The 23,650-nt window shown below is 44.6% G+C and overlaps 1 protein-coding gene across 1 annotated transcript; it reads left to right on the forward strand.

Moving 5' to 3' along the window:
* On the forward strand, positions 1–23,256 carry LOC119181289 (serine/threonine-protein kinase PLK1). Its single transcript, XM_037432493.2, has 10 exons — positions 1–289; positions 1,862–1,969; positions 6,928–7,044; positions 7,756–8,069; positions 12,083–12,282; positions 14,148–14,267; positions 15,519–15,599; positions 17,319–17,619; positions 20,349–20,595; positions 21,377–23,256. Exons 1-10 carry the CDS (start codon positions 176–178, stop codon positions 21,566–21,568), a joined length of 1,794 nt encoding a protein of 597 aa, XP_037288390.1. The 5' UTR covers positions 1–175; the 3' UTR covers positions 21,569–23,256.
* The last annotated feature ends 394 nt before the right edge of the window (positions 23,257–23,650 follow it).

Below are 23,650 nucleotides of genomic sequence, written 5' to 3' on the forward strand. Positions count from 1 at the left end.
GTTCTCACATTCAAAATACGGCGCCGCTAGGGGTGGTCGGCGCACAGGCGTAGAGATTGTCAACGGTTTTTTGTGTGTGCTTTCTAGTCTCGCGACAGCGTGCACGGGCTCAAGTTTCTAGGTTTGCTTAGTCGGGTTGCGGAATAACCCGAACGAACTCCACCACTGCATCGCAATGGCCTCCGCAATCCCAACCCGAGCGGGTGCAACCGCTCCGAAAGACCTGCCAGACCTGGTTGTGGACAAGAAGGGCAAGAAAGAATACGTCCGCGGCAAGTTTCTCGGCAAGGTGAGTAGATTGCCAAGTGATACTGTAGCAGCGCCTTGGTCGTCAACCTAATCTAGAGTGCTACACAAGCGTTGTCGGCGTTCCGTCTAGTCGCTGTCACGATTGCCGTCGTTACCACCGAGGCCGTTCCGAGGACAACTTAAAAGTGCCCTCTCTACTACTAGTTAAGCCATGTAATCAAACTCCCAGTACTTCTTTTCTTCTCCCGTTAACTGGTACCGTGCAGCTACCGGAAGCCGAGAAATTTCCGGCATATCGTCGTGGCATGGAGCTTCCTCGTTATGTGCTAATTTCCCGCCGAACGTGTTAGTTTTCTTTGTCCAGAGGATTCCCAGTACCCTTGTTATCGTCCCTGTCAATTTTCGTATTCATTCAGACGGCTTTGGCACCGCATGTGGTCGTTGTTGATTATGAGCAAGCCTAATTGGCCTTTACCCGTTACTGTCTACTTCCGTAAATGCTTGCCAAGCCACTTCGGCGACACGCTCTGCATTTCATTGATTTTTCAGTTCTTTCCTGCTCGTTGTGCTTTTCTCGCACCTAATACCTGTGAAGGCACCCCAGCATCACAAATGCCATAAAAAGAAAGAAATGAACCTTGGTGTTTTTATGCCTCATTGTTGCCCCTTCAGCCTACTCATGGCGGGCCAGTAGCCTGTAGTACGAGGGACGTGCTGGAACTGTAAGCAACGAAAACGGTGTGGGAGGGGGGTGGGGCTTGGAGCGCCACATAAATGCCGCTAATGCGCGCGGAATGTCTTGTAGAAAACAGCATTAAAAAGACGCGACGAAGAAAAAAACAAACCACAGCGCTAACAACTAAATGTTCACGTTTAGTTGGTGCTGTAGTTTGTGTCCTTTCTTCGCCCTGTTTTTTTGTACTGGAAATCGTGAACCAACCAGCGCAAATGCGTACCCTATTGCAGTTGCGCATATGGTTTTGTATAACATTTATAGCACTCCTTTATTTCTTGAGTCGACCAGCTTCACTACGCTGTGATTGTCTAAAGATAACGTATGTGGCCTGTGAAGATGCAGAAAAAGCTTTTTAATTTGAACTTTGTTGGTTTCAACTGACACCCTGGTCCTTGCACTGGCCTGTGTATTTCTAAGGGAAAACTGACAATTCGAACGCATTGGTGTCTACAATGGTCAATTTGAACTGCGAGCCCCTGATCTTCAGCGTTACTCTCGGAAGTGGGCCCCTAATGATCACAGTGTATTGCAAAAGAAAATTTACTATAGATACGAAACGGCAGCAACGTGGCAGATTTTGTGCCCACAGTTCATTTTTAGATGATATTTGGCATAGGCACCAAGCACTGGCACCAGACTTTCTGCGACTAAGCTCATTGCATGCACGCATGGGGTCTTTAGAGATTCCGGACGCTCTTGGATAATCGAATCGAATATTACTTGTGGCGGACATGGCAGGGGGAAGTTCCAATGTGCAAAGCCTGTCATCGCTTTTCTGTTCTCGCGTACCTTTAGGCTTTCAAAACTTCGCTGATGTAACTGTAGTTCTTTGTGGGTGTGTTTAACAATGAGATGCCGCCCTTTACTCTTTTTCAGGGTGGTTTTGCAAAATGCTACGAGTTGACCGACAAAGCCACCAACGTGGTATATGCGGGCAAAGTGGTCTCCAAGGCACTTCTTCTCAAGTCGCACCAGAAGGAAAAGGTGACTCTCTCAGAGCGCTGATTTTCATGGGATTGGGCTCCTTAAATTTTACTGTGGGACACTCTTTTGTCCAACTAGTGTCCACATGCAAACGGTAATTTTCAAGACAGAATTGAATAGATTTCAAATGATAAACTGCTGTAATCTATATTTCCACACCCCAGTATCTCTACTAAGCTAGATATTGTCTCAATGTGCAAAGAACAGGACACAAGGCTTTGTTTTGACGTGAACAAGGCTCTATTCGCACACAAGAACAAAACGTCAAATTAGCCTCCCTTCCAAGAAGGCATCGTCCCAATGCTTCATCATCATGGCGACAGGCTTTGTAGTCACTGGCAGCCCACGGGTTCATTCGGACAAATAAGGCTTCGTATGAACCATGCACACAACTTTTGGTGCACGTCTTTGATGTCTTGAACAATGTGGGCTGTCGTGAATCGCCTCTTAGTTAACACCACTGAGACGCCGAAGGACTTTATACGGCCCAAAGTACCGTCTAAGAGCTTCTCCGAGAGCCCACGACAGCGAACTAGGGTCCAGATCCAAACTTTCTCTCTTAGTTCATAGGAGACTGGTCGATAACGAAAATTCTAGCGCCTTGTGTCATAGTCCTGGTGGCGATAAATACTTACGCGAGCCAGTTGGCGGGCTTCTTCAGCAAACTGGGTTATGTAGTCGGCACTTGTTTTAACGCCATCACTTTCATGCGGCAACATAGGGTCGAGCATGGATGTGACGTCGCAGCTATGAAGAAGACGGAATGGTGTCATGGGTGTTCTCTTGCTGTGCCGTATTGTAAGCGAAACTGACATAAGGCAGTATCTCGTCCCAGTTTTTATGGTCTACATCAACGTACATGCAAAGCATATCCGCAAGCGTTTTGTTCAGCCGTTCCGTCAGACCATTCGTTTGTGGATGGTATGCCGTTGTACGCCAATGAGATCTTTCACTTAGGCTTAAAACTGTGCGTAATAGCTCGGCTATGAATGCTTTTTCCTCTGTCAGTTATTACTACAGATGGGGCTCCGTGCCTCGGGACTATATTCTCAATGAAAAACCGGGCTGCTTCACTTGCTGTGCCCCGCTCCAAAGCTTTCTTTTCGGCGTAGTGAGTAGGGTAGTCCGTGACTACAATTATCCATTTGTGACCAGCAGCTGAAGTTGCAAATGATCCTATAAGATCCATTCCGAGTTGAGCGAATGGAGTTTCGGGTACATCATTGGATGGAAGAGCCCTGCTGATTTGATGGCTGGCACTTTCCTACGTTAGCACTCAAGACAAGTCCGAACGTGCTGTTGGACAGTTGCCACCAGTCTCGGCCAGTAATACTTCTGTCTCACTTGGCATAGGGTTCGTGTGTGGCCTAAATGACCGGATGTCGGTTCGTCATGGCACGCCTCTAGTATTTCTTGCCCGAGTGGTGTTGGGACGGCAAGTAGTTGTTGCGGCTCGCAGAAAAGTTTGAAGTTTACTTCACCACAGTGTTACACCATACGATGTGTGGTGTGGAATGCGGGAAAAAAGCTGCGATAAAAACGTAGCTTGACTAGCCCCACATTCCATCAATACAAGGCAGACAAAGTGACAGCATTCATAAAGTCCTGGAAACAACTAAACAGACACAAATACATAGTTTAAAGTGGCACCAATAAGAAATATTGCATACATAAACTTTTAAGAAATGTTGATAGGATCGCACTCTTTGAGGAAATACGAAAAAATAGAAATAAGCAGAACATAAAAACAAATTTTTGGAAATGGCTAAATCTCTCTTGCGTCATGAAAGTAAAAATATATTCGACATATCCTGTCGTGAAAGAAGGCACAATTGTTCCAATGATAAATTGAATTTATTTAGTATGTGTGGGAGTGAATGTTTCAGCATTTGTAGACCATAGTTTGTTCGGCATCGAGGGACCTTCCAATAATCACTCTGTCTAGTAGGTAGAGACAAGGTGCTGAGCTCTAAGCATGCTATGGAGATAAGATTGTTACTTCCTTTGTTAATTTCAGTTTTTAAAGATGCTAGTAAACAATATTCATACATGTTGTTAAACCTTATTACTCTGGAATTGTTGAATAAAGACAAGGTATGTGCATTATATTCGGCATTTGCAATAGAACGTAATCCATTTTTTTGTAGAGTGGGTAATTTCTGCTAAGACTGCAAGGTGCCAGTACCCCACACCAAAAGACCGTAGTGTAACTGGGAAGAAAAAAGCGTGTTGTATATCATTAGCATCTGAGTAGTCCGTAAAAATGACTGACATCTCCTAAGCATGCCTAGTACCTTACTTAGCTTGTTTCTTACCATTTCGGTTTGTGAATCCCATAACATATTCTCATGAAAAAGCAATTCCCAATGTTTTAGCAGTCAAAGAAAAATCAATCACAGAATCGTGCAGGTGTAGTTTTGAAGTAGCTTTGTACGTTGTTCCTTTTGAACGAAATAGGACGGCTTTGGTTTTTGCACAGTTGAATTGTAGTGAGTTAGCAGTGGCCCATGCATACAAGTCATCTAGTGTCGTGTTTGCTGCTGAAATTAGGTCATTTACATCCACACCTGTCAAAAACAAGGAAGTATCATCCGCATATATGACATATTTAATTGTGTGATTTATGTTTATAATGTCGTCGACATAAGTGATAAAAAGTAACGGCCCCAATATACCTTATAAAGGACCTCGTTGCGCAAACAAAACGATGCTACCCCTCTTGCGAAGAGCTTTGGCATAGATGTGCATCCCTCCAAGAATTCAATAAGGGGTTGCAACTCGGGGTCGTCGCATTGCTGCTGTGAGATTGTAGGCGTGTTGACTACACCGACAAATGCCGCATCGTCATCATCTTCGGCATTTGCGTATTCTAATGGGGCACAAGAAAGGCCATCAACGTTTGTATGTCGCTTTCCGGCTTTATAAACTATAGCCATATCGAATTCATGAGGCTTCACCGTGCCAATCGTCTTGACGGGTCCTTTATGTTCGTCAACCAGTAAAGCGAGTGGTGATCGCCGATGACTTTAAACGGGCGGCCGTACAAATATGGGCTAAACTTCATGACCGCCCACACCACTGCAAGACACTGTTTTTCAGTGGTGGAGTAATTCTCCTCTGTACGGGAGAGAAGGCCCGTGTGCTCAGATTTGGGTGCACGTTAAAGAACCCCAGGTGGTCTAAATTTCCGGAGCCCTCCACTACGGCGTCTCTCATAATCATATAGTGGTTTTGGGACGTTAAACCCCACATATCAATCAATGTACGGGAGAGAGTCCTACTTGCATAAGCAATTACTCGTTCGGCGCCATCTTGCCACTGAACAAGCACATCTCCTAAGCCAAAATTGCTGGTGTCGGTGTGAACCGCTGTCGGAGCGTCATCGTTGAAGTGTCCGAGGACTGGCGGGTTTGGAGACGTTTTCGCAGCTCGTTGAAGGCTGCCTGCTGCTCTTCACCCCACACGAACGTGACGTCTTCTCGAGTGAGTTGTGTGGTGCAAATTGGTGGTGCAAAACGCGAAAAATTCTCACTGAAGCGCCGGTAATACGTGCACAGGCCTAAAAATCGCCTCACAGCCTTCTTGTCTGATGGCGTGGGAAAGCTTGCAACAGCGGCTATTTTGCCTGGCTCAGGCCGTGCACCTTTACTGCTGACAAGGTGACCCAGGAAAAGCTCCTCGAAGCCAAAGTGACATTTTTCTGGCTTGAGCATTAATGCCGCCGATCGTATTGCTTGAAATACCATGTGTAGTTGCTTCAAGTGCTCGTCAAATGGCTCTGAAAATACAATTACATCGTCCAAATATACCGGGCATGTTTGCCACTTGAGGTTTGATAGGACTGTGTCCATGAGCCGCTGAAACGTTGCCCGTGCTGAGCACAAGCCGAACGGGAGAACTTTAAACTCCTGAAGACCATCGGGCGTCACGAATGCTGTTGTTGTTTATCTCTTTCGTCAACTTCTATTTGCCAATATCCGCTCCGTAAATCCATTGAGAAATACCGTTGCATCGTCTATACGGGGCAGCGGGTAAACATCCTTTTTCGTAACCTGATTGAGCTTGTGGTAATCAACGCAGAAACATAAGGTGCCGTCTTTTTTCTTCACCAATACTACCGGCGATGCCTAAGGATTCAATTCATAGTTCAATTGCATAGTTTGGAGAGTGCAGTGAGCTAATCTAGTAATTCTGAGTAAGTAGTAAGTATGCTATTAGCTAATATAGTTGACTATGACTCTTGCAGAGCATGCTCCACTGCACTAGTTTGCAGTTTGAAGGTCGCGGGTTCGTATCCTGGCTGCGGCGGCTGCATTTCCAATGGAGGCGAAAAAGTTGTAGGCCCGTGTGCTCAGATTTGGGTGCACGTTAAAGAACCCCAGGTGATCGAAATTTCCGGAGCCCTCCACTATGGCGTCTCTCATAATCATATGGTGGTTTTGGGATGTTAAAACCTACATATCAATCAATTAGTTTGCAGTTTGAGATATTCGGGGTGCACATATTTGTGAATAGTGACTTGACCTATTTCATATGTTTTCACGTGCATATCAACTAGGACACAGCTGTGAGCGGTGTTTCAACCAAGCTTTAGCCTTGCCACACTGTTCCAATTTTTTTGTCAAAGCCTGATTGTTGAAAAAGGACTAGCAGGGTAACTTCTTCAGTTTTCGCTCAAGCCAGAGCATTGAATGAGGAATAGCAGTGGCATTTTCTCAATTACATAGTGTTCATTGTTTGGTCAGTTTTCAGCTGTAGTTACTGCAGGACTCGTGAATTTTGTCTCGATCGTGAACTGCACTTCGCTAGTGGGGTACGAACTAACAAAAATGCCTGAAAGGTACCAAATGATTAACAAATTTCATGGCAACTAGTTCTAAAGTGTTGTGCTGTGGTTCTTCTTTTGTCGGGCATGCATTAGGCTCAACGCAGTTTTATGCCTTGTTGGCTATTCGCAGATGGCCCAGGAAATTCAAATACACCGCAGCCTTAATCACAAGCACATTGTAGCTTTCAAGAGCTACTTTGAAGATGAAAAAAATGTCTACATCATCCTGGAACTTTGCAGCCGGCGGGTATGTATCCCTTCTATTCGTTGTGACGTGTCAATGCCGCATTATGGTATGCTTATTGCCAGCATGGTGTGCTGAGGCACAGTTGCTGCACGTAACACTAAAATCGAACTGGCAGAAATTTCAAAAAGTGTGTGAACAAAGACTGCTGTGGATTCCAGCTTTTCAAAACACTGTTACTGTTTTCACACTTAAACGCACTTGTGTAGGCTGATGTAGTTGGTAGTGTATATGATGTAGTTGGTAGTGTATATATTAAGCAACACTCTAGGATTGGTGGAATGCAAGAATCAAGCTTGTCTTTTTTTTTCAGTCAACCTAGCCCTGATATCAGCCAATTGCACCCACCACAGTGATCTATTATGATTATAGTGCTGAACGGTTGACCCGAAGGTTGCAGGATCGAATCCCAGCCACGGTGACTGCATTTTGATAGAGGTGAAATGCTATATAGGCCCATGTGCTTGCACATCAATGCAATTTAAAGAACACCACGTGAGCATAGTTTTTCAAGCTCTCCACTATGGCACTTCTCATAATTATATCATGGTTATAGGATGTGAAGCCCCAACAATTATCAGCCAATATGTACTTTTTTGCAGTGCTCTATGTTCGCATCTTTAACCCTTAGGGAGCTACTATTAGATGCCCTAATGCATTACTGTGGCTGCGTTCCCAAGCGCAGGGGATGTGACTGAAACTTCATCTTTCTAGAGCCTTATGGAAATGCACAGACGTCGCAAGACGCTCACCGAGGGGGAGGCACGCTACTTCCTGCACCAGCTCCTGCTTGCGTGCAGATACCTCGTGCAACAAAAGGTTATTCACAGAGACCTCAAGCTGGGGAACCTTCTACTCAATGACAAGATGGAGCTCAAAGTGGGCGACTTTGGGCTTGCGACCCGCTTGGACTTTGATGGCGAGAGGAAAAAGACTCTCTGCGGCACGCCCAACTACATTGCTCCTGAGATACTATCCAAGAAAGGCCACAGCTTTGAGGTCGACATCTGGTCTATCGGATGCATTTTGTGAGTGTTCATGCAGTGTTTTACTGTTTGCTGTGGTTGTGTCTGCACCTGCAGTGCGATACAATACGTCCGTGGTATGCGAAAAATCGGGGAAGCGCGAGCAAGTCTGATGGCTATTGGTGTACAGCAGACTTCCTAAATGGCATAACTATTTTAACGTTATAGTGTTAGGGAGCTTGTTTCGCAGAAATTTCGATGTCAGCGTCATTGGGTGTAAGCGAAATGCGTGTTGCCTGTAAGCGAGAAGTTAAGATATAGATGCAAATAAATGAAATTTTTTGGTCCAGGTGAGAATTGACACAGGCCCTCTGCTTTGCAAGCAGCTGTTTACCATGAAGCTTGAAACTGCTTCGAAAAAAAAAAAAAAACTTGAGAATGGTGAGGTAGTGTGAGAAGTCTCCTTAACGCATGTATAATGCTGCACGGCAGAAGCATAGTTCCACCAGGCATCGAAACAAGTGACTTGTGCCACGGGTGAGTGCAAGTGCACGTCGCGTGGTATGGACGCAAACGTGCACTTTGTGAATTTGCAACAAGAAAGATTTATAGCAAAGTGGGCACTCGGCAACTTTGCATCCAGCACTCTAAAATTGTTTGAAACTGTCAATGTTACGTGCACATTTTTTTTTCTTGCAGTATGGTTGAAGGCAGTTCGTATGGGGCCCAATGTTCCAAATAAAAAAAAAAAAACTTTGCATTCTGCTCTGCAAGGCAAAGCTTGAAAGTCATCCAAACTTTTTTTAATGTAGAGAAGATGCTCCTTCACTAGTTATTGTCCAAACTATGGATCTTTAGGCACTTACGAGGCTTGTGGAAGCAAGCGATTGGTGGATCAAACCAGCAGTCTGGTTGTATGATGGCCCTACTTGTGACAAGAGCATGCAAGATTAAGTTCAAATGGTCTTTGACAGTCTGCATTGTATATAGTGGGTGCAGGCATAACCAAGTGCTTACTTTACCGCTTCCGGAATGCACCAGTGACATGCCTGGGTACCTACTGGGGCTGTCGCAGCCCACTGTTACATTGTGCTTGAGCCCACTCGGTTTGATCTCAACATGCCAGTGTGGGCAATTTCAGCTGCAGGTGAAGCTAGTAGTCTTTCATGACCACGAACAGGGAGCAAGGTGTGCAGATGTTCTTTGTTAAAAAGTTATTGCCAGAATCGTGCACGCACTTTGCGACTTCTGTTGTGTCTGGCTGGCAAGTGCCATCCAAACACTTACACGCCCACAGATATATTTTAGTTATTATTCTACGTACAAGTTCTACTTCACTATTGACGGTTTTGCGGGGCACGCACAGTTAACAATTGAGAGATGCTGTTGAAATTTATTATTATACCTACAAGTTCTACGCCAATATTGGCTGTTGAAATTGTGATGGGTCGTTGGGGTGGCATGGTTACGTTTCGTTGAAGCTGTGAAGCAGGCAAGTTTTATTCATTGGCAGCTAGAAGTACAGCAGAAATAATGTTGACCTTCCAAGTGTGTTCTTGTTTAGTGAGGTGAACCTCTTCAAGTTTTTATTTTTTTTCCGTTTTTAAGGTCACTGGCTACTTTATCATACAACTGTCCCCTTTTCTTGTAGGTAGGCCAATGCACAATATTGCAAAGCAGCGGACATGAGATTGAAGACAAAAAATGAGAAACTCCTTTTTTATTGGACGGAAATAGTGGCAGGCATTTTTTGTACCACGAAGTCACAAACTTAGACTTGTGCAATTTCCTTTTCAGCCTGCTTTCGCGAATGCAAGAAATGTAAGCCCGGCGTCCTCGGTGTTCGAAACACGAGGAAAATCTCGCTTTCTTGCTGCATCACCTACATCGGCTGCACCTAATGTGAAATTTTCTTGCTCCGCACAACACTATTTCCCAGCTATTTCCTAAGAGACCCACTCATGAACGTAGCGTGTATTAGCGCAGTACATAAAAGAAAGGGACACGACACAGACGTAGAGATAGGTATAGGCGCTAAACTTCCAACTGTTTATTTCATGCCAATCACACCCATTTTATACATCCTCGACAAAGCACAACTCATCTTGCACTTGTTCTTAAACCAAGGAACGTCATTTCCTTTCCTGACAAGGAAATCGATGACGAGCTTACACACAAATGGCCTAATTCTTCTATAATTCTTTGATATATATATATCTCGCGTGTGAGCCGATCTCTAGAACGACCGATAACTATGCAAATATACAGATCAGGGGAGCACCCACAGCCTTTGCAGTGTGCCGCCAGGAATCATCCTGCCATAAGTTCATTTCTCGCGTTATAGTAGTGCTCGCGTAAGCTGTCATCGGACATCGTTTTGTTTGCTCAATATAGTACATCCCGCCTGGGCAAACAAAACAGTTTAGCGCCTACCTATCTCTACGTCTGTGTCGTGTCCCTTTCTTTTATGTACTGCGCTAATACACGCTACGTTTATTGATGACCAACTCGCCCGATCAGCAACCCTTCCGAGATCCACTGAATCTGCTCGTAAAATATATTGCGCTTCGAGGGGCTTACTTCTTTCACTTGTACTTGGGTTGCCTTGCCGCAATGGTCTAGTGGCTAAGGTACTCGGCTGCTGAGCCACAGGTCGTGGGATCGTATTCTGGCTACGGCGGCTGCATTTTCGATGGAGGCGAAAATGTTGTAAGCTCGTGTGCTTTTATTTGGGTGCACATTAAAGAACTCCAGGTGGTCAATTTCCGGAGCCCTCCACTACGTCGTCTCTCATAATCATGTGGTGGTTTTGGGACAGTAAACCCTACATATCAATAATCATTAGCACTGTCTATTGCAAGTATATTCTTCTTTTGCTTCCTTATAACCAATATTTCATTATATTGAGGTTCGTTAGATCTAAATTTGAGTGTAGTACGTTAGGCATGCGCACACAGTTTCGCTTGCCCCTCTTTTTTTTTTTTTTTTTTTTTCAGATTAGGTAAGGGACCGTCTAGCATGGTGGAGCAGTGGTTATGGTAGTCGGCTGCTGACCTGAAGGTCATGGGTTCGATTCTGGCCATGGCAGTCGCGTTTTCGACGGACGCTAAATGCTGGAGGCCTGTATACTGAGCGATATCAGCACATGCTAAAGAAGGCCAGATGGCTGAAATTTCCGGAGCCTTTCACTGCAGCATCTCCAGTAAACATTTTGGCATGTAAAATCCCTCATAATATTAGGCAAGGGTTCTTGGTTTGAAAACTTCAGAAGCATGGTAAACGGCTGATTCAGAGGAGTCGTATCAGATATGTAACAGCTAATGCCTGTAAAATGTTGGGCTTCCTGCATAGGAACGCAAGACGCTTTCAGATAGAAACAAAACAACTACTGTATCAAATGAACGTCCGGCTATAATCGAGTCTGCTTGCACAGCTTGGGATCCGTGGTTGAAACAGGACATCAAGGCAATCGAAAGGGTACGAAATTTAGCTGTAAGGTTTGTTCTCAATAATAATAGATGGCAATTTAACATCTCTCTTGCAAAAGAGAGTTTAGGGCGGGGAAGCTCTGGAAATGCTGAGAAAAAAGTTAAGATTAAAAATGTTTCATGCATATTCAATTCCAAAACAGGTATAGATAGAGATAAGTACATATTTTGACCGCATTACTCCTCAGCACGACTTGACCATTCTAACAGAGTTGGAGCATACAAGTGCAGAACGGAGTCGTTTAGGAACACATTTTTTCCCTGCACCATTTCGCAATGGAATCTTCTCACTAATGATGTTGGCATCGTCACCTTTAACTCTGCCTTCTACTCTTTGTTATGATGTTATGTGCACTTTAATTTTGTTGTCATCAATAACTCTTGAGTGTTGAGTCCAAGGCTTGATATATTATCTTTTTTTTTTTTTTTGTTACAAAACCTGTATGTATGTATTCATTATCAATTATGTATTGTGTAACCCCCCCCCCCCCCCCCCTCTGTATTGCTTTTTAACGCTGAGGGTACTTTTATAAATAAGTAAAAAATAGAGCCCTAGATGCACATTCTCGCTGCTTCTGGTGCCTGCAGGTTCACCCTTCTTGTCGGACACCCTCCGTTTGAGACTCCGACCTTGAAGGAGACGTACATTCGCATCAAGAAAAACGAGTATCATGTACCTCCGTCGGTGAGCTCCTCTGCCAGGAGCCTCATCCGGAAAATGCTACACCCAGAACCAGAGAAGCGTCCCAACATAGAGGCCATTTTGCAGGACGAGTTTATGACTAGTGGTGAGTCTCACTGCACGACAAAACCTCGATGGAAACCAACAGAATGCATCGGGAGCTTTAATTCTAGTCTTCTGACTGTATTGTAGTTGCGATGTAAATGCGAAGAAACTAAAATGGCATAAAAGACATTGTGCTGCCGATTGGGGATCGAACGAAAAACCTTTAGATAACATGCTCAATGATCTTCTTTCATTGACGCATATTCCCTTCTGTCGTCCATTCAACACGTGGATCTCGTTCCAGCAGACTTGCTACCTTTAGGCAGCATGCAGGGGCTTGTTGGTCAGTTGCCAGCTCGTTATAGGCTCGCTTCGTACGTGATGCCGGCAAAAGAATGTTCCACACTCGCTGTCACGACAAGTGACGCTGACGTAAGCTCGGTTATACGTACTCGAAAAAGAGGACGAGAAGACAGCTGCCGCCGTAGCTCAATTGGTCCGCTCCCTGCCTGCGAAAAAATGCCTTTTTGTCGCCTTTTTCACATTTACGTAGCAATCGCTGCATATGTACCCTACCCTTTCTTTGGATTATATATTTGTTCTCGTTAAGGTTGCATGCAACCAACAAACCGAGCCCTTAAATTCTTGTTTCATTCATTACCAGAGAGGGTCTCGTCCTGGAAGACTTGCCTCGAGTAGTATGCGAGGAATTGTCAGCTGTCAGTTTGTAAAAAGACCACGTCCTACGTGATGCCAGCAAAAGAAGTTCCCATTCTGAGCTGTAAAGGTGTCGATGTATTTTTTTAATATTCAAATAAACACGCACAAAGTTTTTACCAAAACAACATATTGTCTAACAACTTAACAAAAAGCAAATTATAAAAAATCTATGTGCAGACAAAGATAGACAGCTTTGCAGCACTCGCTTACTTCTCAGCATCTTAGTGCAGAAAACGGTATAGTTAGATCTTTTATTTGTTGTGAAATGGCATAGGTACGACCGACGGCAACTGCTCGGTAAATGGAGCTCGAAGAAAATACTGCTAAGAAAATGGAACTTGGAAGTCGTCTAGTTTTATTTTTTGTTGGAAAACGCAGCTTTGTGGCTATCATGAGCTTGGATTTGTCATATTTATGATGATGCCAAGATGGTGGCACTGTGACAAAGAAAAGCTGCACGATCTGAATTTTTAGACACAATTTTCTCGTAGTTTTTGACAAGAGCGCACTAGTAAGGTGCTTCTTTTCTCAACTTCAACTGGTTATTTTGGTCTAATATATCATTATGGCTAAAAGATGGTCTCATGATTTCAATTAAAAAAAGAAAATTTTGCATTTTGAATAAATTTCTCATTGCCACGGCCCCCCTTCAGCTTTGTTGAAATGGGTTGCGGCTTCACTGCAATCTCCTGTGTTAGTGGCACCGTAAACCACATTTGATACCAAAGTTTGCAGTTTGCATGTCGTGTACAAGCTTTTCATGAAGCGTGCCATGCATGTTTACGTGTGAAACGGCACACGGATACAAGGAACGAAGGGAACGAAAAGACAGGACCTATCCTGTCGTTTCGTTTTCTCCCTCTCTGTTTTTTTTTTTTTTGTGTGCCTTGTTTTTATGCACTGCTTCACACGTAAACCTGAACTATCGTCAAACGTTCAACTTGACGGAGCGTACCTGTGCTTTCAGCTATTACGTTATGCATGCAGGACTGGTTACTTGGGAGGGGTGCAGGAAACACCCTTGTTACTTTGAAAACTGTAAGAGAACTGCAGTGGCCCTGCGATGATGGTTCCTTGACACGGAGTGACTTGCTAGCCATTAGTCTGACTCTGTTTTGTTTGCCTTGCTGTGCCGAGTGTCCATAAATTCACCACGGTGGTTGCTGAAGAAACGCAGAAGGGCTCAAGCAATGTCGTTCGTTCCAGGGCCCCTACCATCCCGTCTGCCGACATCTTGCCTAACCACCGAGCCACGCTACGACACGCTGAACGCCACCCTGACCGTGAATGGCCGCAGGCCTCTGTTGGAACGAAATGAAGGTCCCGGTGAGTTGGTTTGCGCCGTCCGATCCATCAAGTCGGAACTTGATCCCATCCAAGGTAAAAGGGAATTGTGGCTTCTCTTGTAAACAAGAGAGGAAGGTGTATAATGCCAGTATCTTACCTGTACTTGGCTACGAAGTAAAAGCCTCGAGACTTACAAAGAGGGTTCTCCGATTGAGGGGGAACACGGGTATCAAATAGCAAAAATCGGACTACACATCTGTTTGACAGTCTATGTATGTACCGCTGCAGAAAGCCACACTGCAAGCTTAAATGTACGTACATATCACTTTCATTTATCACTTTCACCTGAATTATTTTTTTAACTTATAAGTTTGTTTACAGGCCCATCTGCTGTAAGCACAGCAACTTTTAAGAGGTAACATATTGTAACAGGTGTAACCAGTATGTAGCTATAGTAACCTTTCAAACATAATGCATTGTACCAGTTATGCTCAACCGCTTCACCATTTTTGTTATTATTTAAAGTTGCGTCTGCTTCGCTTCAAACCTAAAAAGTGGCATTCAAACATGCCCATTATTTTCGGAATCGGAACTAAGGAAGTTGATTCGGTCATGACGGAAATGCTCTTTATTAACATGTGATGTAGTGTGCTACTCGGTTCAAAATTATTCGACTAAATTGCCTTTCCTCGCTTCGAATCTTCATCGAACCTTAATATTCGCCCATCCCTAGTGATGGCTTCCAGATCCTTTTATTGCGGAATTTCAAAAATTTTCAAAAAATTTTCAGAAATGATAGCTAAGCATTTAATTGGGGGAAATGCATGCGGGTCTTCATTATTCTGTTTAAACTGTTTGAAAATCTACTCTAACGTGAATTCAAAGAGTACTGAAATTGTGTCCATGTTAGAGTAGAGTACGAAAGCGGAACATAGGCAACGGGTCACATAATGTAGTCACCATCTCAAAATGGCAATGGAGCATTTTTAATGTTCAATTAGGTTCATTTCGTGCGTGTACCGTGACCCTGTGTGTGTTGTATCAGTTTTGCAAGAAGTACAGTTGATGTCCAGCTTTCACTAGGAACGTGCTCATCAAGGGTAACTTGTCTCGCATGCTCAAGACGCATTGTGCTGTTCACTGCTTCTTCGTTGGAATTCCGAGCACGTGTATTGCTACAGTTCAGCCTAAAGAATAGTAATTCCTTAAGGGTGTTGTCAAGGGTTGCTTGGCTATGCTTCTGGCGTTGTTCAAAAAGTGTTATTCCGCTATGCACCCATTTTCTCGCAGAGATAGAAGCGAAGGTGACTCCTATAAGGAACCATCCCGAGAAGGAGGCCAAGCCTGCGCAGTGCCTCAAACCCCAAAAACGTGCGTAATCGTTGTCTTTTCTTTTCTTTTTTTTCTTCTCTCTCACTGGTGAACAAACCTCAAGCTAACGAGAGATATGTAGCAAACAAATGGACGTACTAAAAGCATGGCAGGGTCCGATTTCAGTAAGCAGCTCGAAACTCCATGGTCTTGCTACAGCTATATCCTATTCTCTCTCCCATCATTCCAATGCTGTGAAACCTGGTGCGACTTCTTGAACACGATGTTCTTGCACCAGAGGATACCTTTGCACCCACGATTTCAATGTTTCTTTCTCTTTTATGCAATGTAGTGTATGCCTTTTGAGCAGTCTTGCTCGAATATTTGAACGCATATTGCTGTATTAAAATTCACTTCCATTCGAGTTTATAATGCCAAAAATTTCGAACTACTATTTGAAATAAACGAATTACTAAGCGTCTCTTAGTCTGCACATGACCCCTGTAAAGGTGGTTTTACTGCAGTGAGGTGGTGCTAAGCCGTCGAAGCACCTGCATAAAATAAATCTTCATAACCGCAAGGGCCCGCTTCTAAGTTAAATGAACATATTACCCTCGCAACCATTCATCGTTTATTTATTTTTTTAGTTTAAAAGCTTGTTACTGGCATATATGCTTTAAGTATCGGAAATATTGAAGTTTAACTTATCTTATAGATTATCATTAGCGTTTTACTAAAAGTCAAATCCTGTTATTATTCAAAATAGTTTCCACTTCCTTTGAACCAATAAGGATGGCTTTGCACAGGACTTATTTGAATTCGTCTAAAAATTATTCGACCCAAATCGCTATTCGCTTCTACGCTAAAATTCACGATTTGCACAAGCCTATTTTTGTGGCTTGAAGATCGAGTCAGTCAGACAGCTGTGAATATGTTCTGTATCTGTTATTGGTGTTTTTTTTTTTTTTTTTTTTTTCGTGTGAAGCATGGCGGTGCCATGCCTCCACCCTTGATCTGCTCGCTGCACACTTGCAATGACGAAACGTGGCTGTGCGACTCGCGGACTTGTGCAGTGTACTGACTGCGCCCCGCCACGGTGGTCTAGTGGCTAAGGTACTCGGCTGCTGACCCACAGGTCGCGAGATCGAATCCCGGCTGCGGCGGCTGCATTTCTGATGGAGGCGAAAATGTTGTAGGCCCGTGTGCTCAGATTTGGGTGCACGTCAAAGAACCCCAGGTAGTCAAAATTTCTGGAGCCCTCCACTACGGCGTCTCTCATAATCATATGGTGGTTTTGGGACGTTAAACCCCACATATCAATCAATCAAGTGTACTGACTGAACTTTGTGTGTAGCCGCCACAGCGTTCATTATTATGTGAAGGTGTGTAAAGCAGTGGTTCTCGGCTGTGGATGTGTCGGGGACCTCTTGTGGACTGATGGAAGGAATGGGGGACCCTTTGCAGCGGAGGGGAGGGAGGGGGGGTTACATAGTTAATTTAACACAACTAGAGCGTGAAACAGGTGCCTTTTATTGCTACCAAAAACATCAAACAAGCATGTAACATCACTTCATTTTGGACTGTTCCAAAATGTTCCGCTTTAAGCGTGGCACAGTCACGCTTAAAAATTGGGGTGAAGGTTTTGCTGATCGTAGAAATGGCTTTGCAGACCCCCCCCCCCCCCCAGCGTCCATGGACCCTTGTTTCAGAACCACTGATATAGGGTGTGGGTATTGCCGGATTCAGTAAAGTGTTAGCACCGCCTTTCTTTCCGTGCAGCTGCTCAACCAGGCGGTTCTCAGAAGCCCGCAGCAGAGAGCCCAGCCGGCAAGGGTGCTCGGGCAGAGTGTCACATCAGTGAGCTGCAGTGCCTCCTCAGGCGCCTGGTCAATGCTCATCCGCCCGAGCTGCGCTTCGAGCGTCCTGACGAGGCGGAGGACCCGGCGTCCGTTCCAGTGTTCTGGGTGAGCAAGTGGGTGGACTACACTGACAAGTACGGTCTAGGCTACCAGCTGTGCGACAACAGCATCGGCGTGGTCTTCAACGACACCACCCGAGTCATCCTCCTGAACAACAACCTGTGAGTTCTTCCGTTGCAATGAAAAGTTAAAGAGAAGCGTTTTGGCTTGTCGCTAAATTGTCGTTCCACGATGCTTGGGGGTGGTGGGGGGTGCTACTTTTTTCTCCAAGACTCTGTAAGCTGGAGAACCCTAATATACCGAAGCCACCTTAGTTTCTGTGCTAACAAGCAGTGATGTTGTAGGTTTTTATCGGGAAAACTGAATTAAACTTGTTTCATAAGGACCTACAGATTTAACAATGCAAGCTTGTGGAAACTTTTACTGAGCCAATGATTCCAAATTACGAAAGAGTGAAAGTGTTGTTTCCGACTGGTTTTAGAGTGCTGAAGTTTCAACACGCCATTTGCTTTCCTATACAATAATACCTCGTTCACTCGAAGTCTTAAAAAGCAAGGAAAATTTCCCGACCAGCAAAGTTGGGCTAATCGTCGGGAAAAATGAGTGCTTTCCAGAAAAAATCACTACTACTTTACCGGCTCTTCAGCAGCAGTTTCTAATCTTTCTTCTCGTGCAGGTTTAGAAGAGAAAAAAAAAATTACGTGTGAGAGACTTTAACCGGCTGGGTTTTGCCGCACTGCCATTTTATTTAGCAGAGAAAAACTGCCCAATGCTCGTCTGCTTCGCGGTCGTACTTGGGCATAGGAAGGCGTCCTCCAGCTGCTTGAGGCATCGCATCGCTCGACCTTATTTCGAAGTAAGCGCAGCAAATTTCTCACCTCGGAAGATGTTGCCACCTCTCGAGAGGTGGTTCGTCATCTCTGCCGTCCCCTGCGTTAGTGGCCATTTGAACTGTTTCGGCATTCATTATTTTTCCAGTCACTGCCACATCCTGCTCACGCAGCGCGCACTCCTCAAAAGTCCCATCATTTTCGGCGGAACGTTGCCTATAAGCTTCAAGCCATCTTGACAAAGTTCCTCACTATGAAGTCATCTGTCTGTGCCGTCTCTGCTTCTGGCAAACTGGTGGCACGTGAAAACCCAGTGTGTGCAAAGCAGTCGGCGATACTCTTTGAAAAGAGTAGCAGTCATCCACGCAGCCCTGTTTGCGCGCTGGATAACGCTATTTGTCGATCGTGCATTTCTAAAGCAGCCAATTGTGAGCAACGGCAGCTTCTCTTCACCTAGGGCATTCGCCCCGTAAAGAACAGTGACCCTGTCCCTTCGTTGTTTTACTCCCGAGCACGCTCCACCCTTCGGTGTGAAGGTCTGGCTTGGCAAGATTTTATAAAAAAGGCTGCCTCATCAAGGTTGAAAATGTCACTGCTGGCATAACTCTCTCGCAACTCAGCGAGCCGGCTGCTCCACCAATTGTCTGCAGTAGCTGAGTCGACAGTGCCGCTCTCGCTGTGCACTGACTTGCACACCACACTTTTTTTTTTTGAAGTGGTCAAACTATTTTTTGCTGCAACAGCAATCTGTGTGCCCCATTTGCAAGGCCAGAGTGTGTGCCTTCTCCATCCTTATTGCTGGGTAATGATACTACAAACGCCGCTTCAACGTCTGGGAATTTGGTCCTTCGAACCCGCTTCCCCTGGCTACATAAGCTCTGCTGAAATTCATTCAGCACCTTCTGCTTGTTTTTCAGCACCATCGAAAGCATAGACAAAGGGATACAGAGTTCCTGCGCGATACTCGATTTCATTCAGCCTTCTTTTTCTACTTCCTTAATTAGGGCAACCTTTTTTTTTTTTTTGCGTTAGCGACTTGCACTGCTTTGACGCCATGCTTATTGCACTCAGTCTAAGTTGCCACGCCTCACAGTCTGCGAAAAATCTACACCGTTCGGCTTGCGCAGATGAATGGCAATCGCACCTAGGGGAACTCACGAGCACCACACGTACAGTCAGCAAAAGATGTGTACCGCGGGGTTTGCACAGATGAACGGAAATTGCGCCTCCCTGCTCAGTGCATATGTCGCATGACATGCCACAAGGTTGCTTGACGAAGTTGATGCGTCTTTGGGCTGAGACTTCGCGCAGTTCGCGTTCTTGGAAAACATCGACATAGTGGCAGGCACGGCAGCATCGCGCGAATCTTGTGAAATGCTCCGGCAATGGAATTGTCATTCCACTCCCAGTCAAACGTTCGAGTTATCCACAATCGAATCCAAAAATACTTCGAGATTTGATTGATTGATTTGTGGGGTTTAACGTCCCAAAACCACCATTTGATTATGAGAGACGCCGTAGTGGAGGGCTCCGGAAATTTTGACCACCTGGGGTTCTTTAACGTGCACCCAAATCTGAGTACACGGGCCTACATTTCCGCCTCCATCGGAAATGCAGCCGCCGCAGCCGGGAATCGAACCCGCGACCTGCGGGTCAGCAGCCGAGTACCTTAGCCACTAGACCACGTCGCATCTATATTTTCCCCTTTATCTAAATACTTCGAGATAAAGGGGAAAATATAGATGCGACGTATAGGCAGGTGTTCGATGCCACGGAAGATTTTGACTTAAGCCGATTTTTCGCGATATGCGAGTCCGAGTTGAGGTATTACTGTATAGTGAAATTTTCGAGTTTATATGTAATGAAATCGGCAAGAATAATTTTTCATTGTAAACCGATTTAGTGTCAGAACATTAACTGGAGTGATTCTCCTTATTAGTATCGGCGAGTGGATTCAAACAATGCGCAACTTTTACGTTTATACGGGTTTGAATAGCTGAAGGGATCTGCATTTGAAAATGTGCCTGCTTCCACTGTTTCTCTTTGTCTCGTTTGGCCAGGAGCGTGACATACGTCGACGAGGACTGCATTGAGCACTACCACTCCTTGGATAACTACCCGCCATCACTGGAAAAAAAGATTACTCTTCTGAAATACTTCTGCACGTACATGAAGCAGTACCTTCTCATGACTGGCGAGGATGTCAGCCCCAGGGAGTGTGATAATCTGGTCAGGCTGCCGTGCCTAAGAACATGGCTCCGAACACGGTCGGCAATCGCATTCTATCTGACCAACGGCACAGTCCAAGTGAGTCATTACTGAAAATAGCATTGTACGTTTTTTTACTTTCAAGTTTAATTTGGTTCGACTGTACTACGAATTTGCAATCAGTAGCTTACGATCCCCTTATCATGGCTGGAAACCTCGTTTGCATGAGGGCACAATGGTTATTTATTTAGAGATGTTTTTAGAGCGACCAGTCTCAGTTTGAGTTTCAAAGAGCTCTGTGCTCTTTGAAACTCAAACTAAATACTGCTGGCCACATGACCACACGCGAAGCCGCAGGCACAGAGAAGAAACCAAAGGTGACGCAAGTAAATGCAAACCAGCCAACGCAAATTCGTGGCATAGGTTTGACATAAAACCTCCTGTGTTGACATAGAAATTCGGCATCTGCATCTCGCTTGGTTGTGTGGCATGCTCTATAAAATTGATTTTAAACATGTTCTAGGCTATATTTGCCCTTGATATCTCGTAGATGCTGTGCATGTTTCCACATAAATCTATCTCGCTCATTATTTCTCCTTCAAAGTTTTGTGTCGGTGCTCCTTTTAATACAATTTAGACTCCTGCGGTAGCAGCATAGACTGCATAACAAGCCACACCGAGTGCTGAAACTTTTTGTTTTTTCAATGCAACCTCATACCCAACTTCAGTCTCCTCTTTGAGAAATATATAAATGCACATTCTGTGCTACTTGCTGTTCAGGGTCGAAATTCTTGTTTTCTGCATTCTCTGTGTTAAATTTCAAACAGTAGGGACGGAATCCGAGTGTACTCTGAAACGGTCTTTCCTTGCTTCTTTTCAGATCAACTTTTTCCAGGACCACACGAAACTGATCTTGTGCCCGCTCATGGCGGCAGTGTCGTACATAGACAACAACCGGGTCTTCCACACCTACCGTCTTGAGACGCTGCACAACGGCTGCCCACCCGAGCTTTTCTCTCGGCTGAAATATGCACGGACTATCCTAGACCGTCTGACCAGCTCGTCGTCTTAGTCTGGCCATCTTCCTAGTTCTTTAAGGCGTGTGTTTTTTCGTGACCAAGGTATTGGAGTTTTTTTGTCGGTGGAAACTCCTTGCCAATGAAGCTGTACATAGCTCTTTTTATACTGCATGCATCAGTGTTTTTAAGTACTTAGCATCTCTCTCGCCCAAGTGCTCATTTTAATTTCCGATGACAACGGGCTGCTAGTTTCAGCTGTACAAATCGCCGCACCTTCGCTTTTTTTCATGCTTTTTATTTCTGTATTTTTCATAAAGTGCGAAGTTGTGCATTGTGCTATTGCAATAGACATTGAGCATTAAAAGGGTCTTGAAAAGAAAATTAAGCTGCTCGGTTGCAATTTTCTTTTCTTCAATAGCGATGAGACATGCCATGCAAAATTTAGTCTATAATTAATAACACCCTTTGAAATCGTAGTTTGCCTGGACTCCGAAGCGACCACGTGGCACTACCAGTTGCCATAGGAATTGACGTGTGACGTCAGTGTAATATCATGCTACAAGAACATGAAAACACGGCATTGCCTTTTGTTTGCTCTGAAATAATGAATTTATAGGAACCTAGAAAAGAAAACGTAGCAAGCGATTTGCTTGGTCCCGTTTTTTCGTACATCCGGGCTCTGTCACGTTGCATTCTCTCCTTCCCGGTTGCCTTCACTCGCTCAGTGCTGCCTCCCTGATTTTTCTTACTCTTCAAGTGACATCAGCGGTACAGTTCAGGCAACACCTCCTCTATTTTTTTATTTCTTTTCATTGCCAGTGCAAGCGCTCTCTTCTCAATGGGAGCGATCAATCTGCTTCAGTTCAGGCAGGGGTTGTGATGAGGCTACACATAACAGGCTCGACCGCTTGCTTCACACGTGCATTTGAGCACTTTCCCACAAAGGTGGGATAGACGTGCTTTCCCTCTCCGATATCGTGCGTCTGTCCGATTTGCTCCTTTGTGGTCCTTCGCTGTGGCTCGGAGCAATGCCCACGTAGTTGAAAATATTTGGAGAACTTTTCATGGCCCTTTTGATGTTTCTGGCACCAGTATTTCTAGGTCCGCGTCGGCGGCTTCAATGAAACAATTTTTGATAGCATTGTCCTGTTAGTGTTCCTGTAATTTGCTTACTGGTGTTAGACCATAACCTCCTGTTTTGCTTTGAAGGGCTTGAGATTTATTTATTCTATGCAGTAGCATTGAGACGTAACAGTTTTGTAATGCTTGTGGGAATATGAGAAGCCCGAGGATTACATACGGAGAAAGGTTCTCCATTAACGAATGCTGGTGCAATTTTACTTGTATTCAGTCTCCCTGTACTGTAGTATGTATGGCACATGTGTAGTTTAATTGCACCATATGCATTGGCTAACCATGTGGAGGCTTATCTGGATTCAACAGCTGACAATCTGATCTTCCGGCACATTGCAGTGACGCTATCATTTCTCGTTTCCTCGCTTAATGGAGGACAAGAATGATTAAGTAAAAGTGATCACAGCTGTATCTGAAGCAGATGCCATGATATCATGTATGTCTGCGCTCTACTTTATATTAAGAACGATTTCTGCAACCCTGCTTTCTTGTCGATGTCTGCAACCACACTGTTGTTGCTTTGAACACTGATTAGATTGTGTAAGTTGAGTGGGAAGCAGGGTGTGGAAAGACTGATTTGAAAATAAAGAGTTTTATACTAAGTGAACTGCAGCTATTTTTCATCTAGGGGACTCTAATGGGAATACAACTGTGCTGCACAAGTGTCCACTAGGTTTTATTTGCTTTGCAGAAATTATGTAAGTTAACAGTTTCGCACTAGCAGGAGGTGCGGTACATCTGCTTAAAGGAACCCTGAAACGGTGTTCGTACCATTGAGAGTCCTAGCAGACCGCAAAAATAAAAAGCACCAGCAAGCACAAGTGAAGAAACTTGGACATAGGACTAGCAGCAGGGTCTTAATAGCCTCTGTAGTGTAAATAAGTCTTTTTAACTATCTCAACGGAGTCAAGTTCTTCCATGGCTTCTCTGTGCCATATCCCACATATTTTGGTGTGAAAATCGGGCATAGACCAACTGACGGCTGCGAGTTGCCTGGGAGA

Source organism: Rhipicephalus microplus, chromosome 10 (genome assembly GCF_043290135.1).
Source record: "Rhipicephalus microplus isolate Deutch F79 chromosome 10, USDA_Rmic, whole genome shotgun sequence".
NCBI lineage: Eukaryota > Metazoa > Arthropoda > Arachnida > Ixodida > Ixodidae > Rhipicephalus > Rhipicephalus microplus.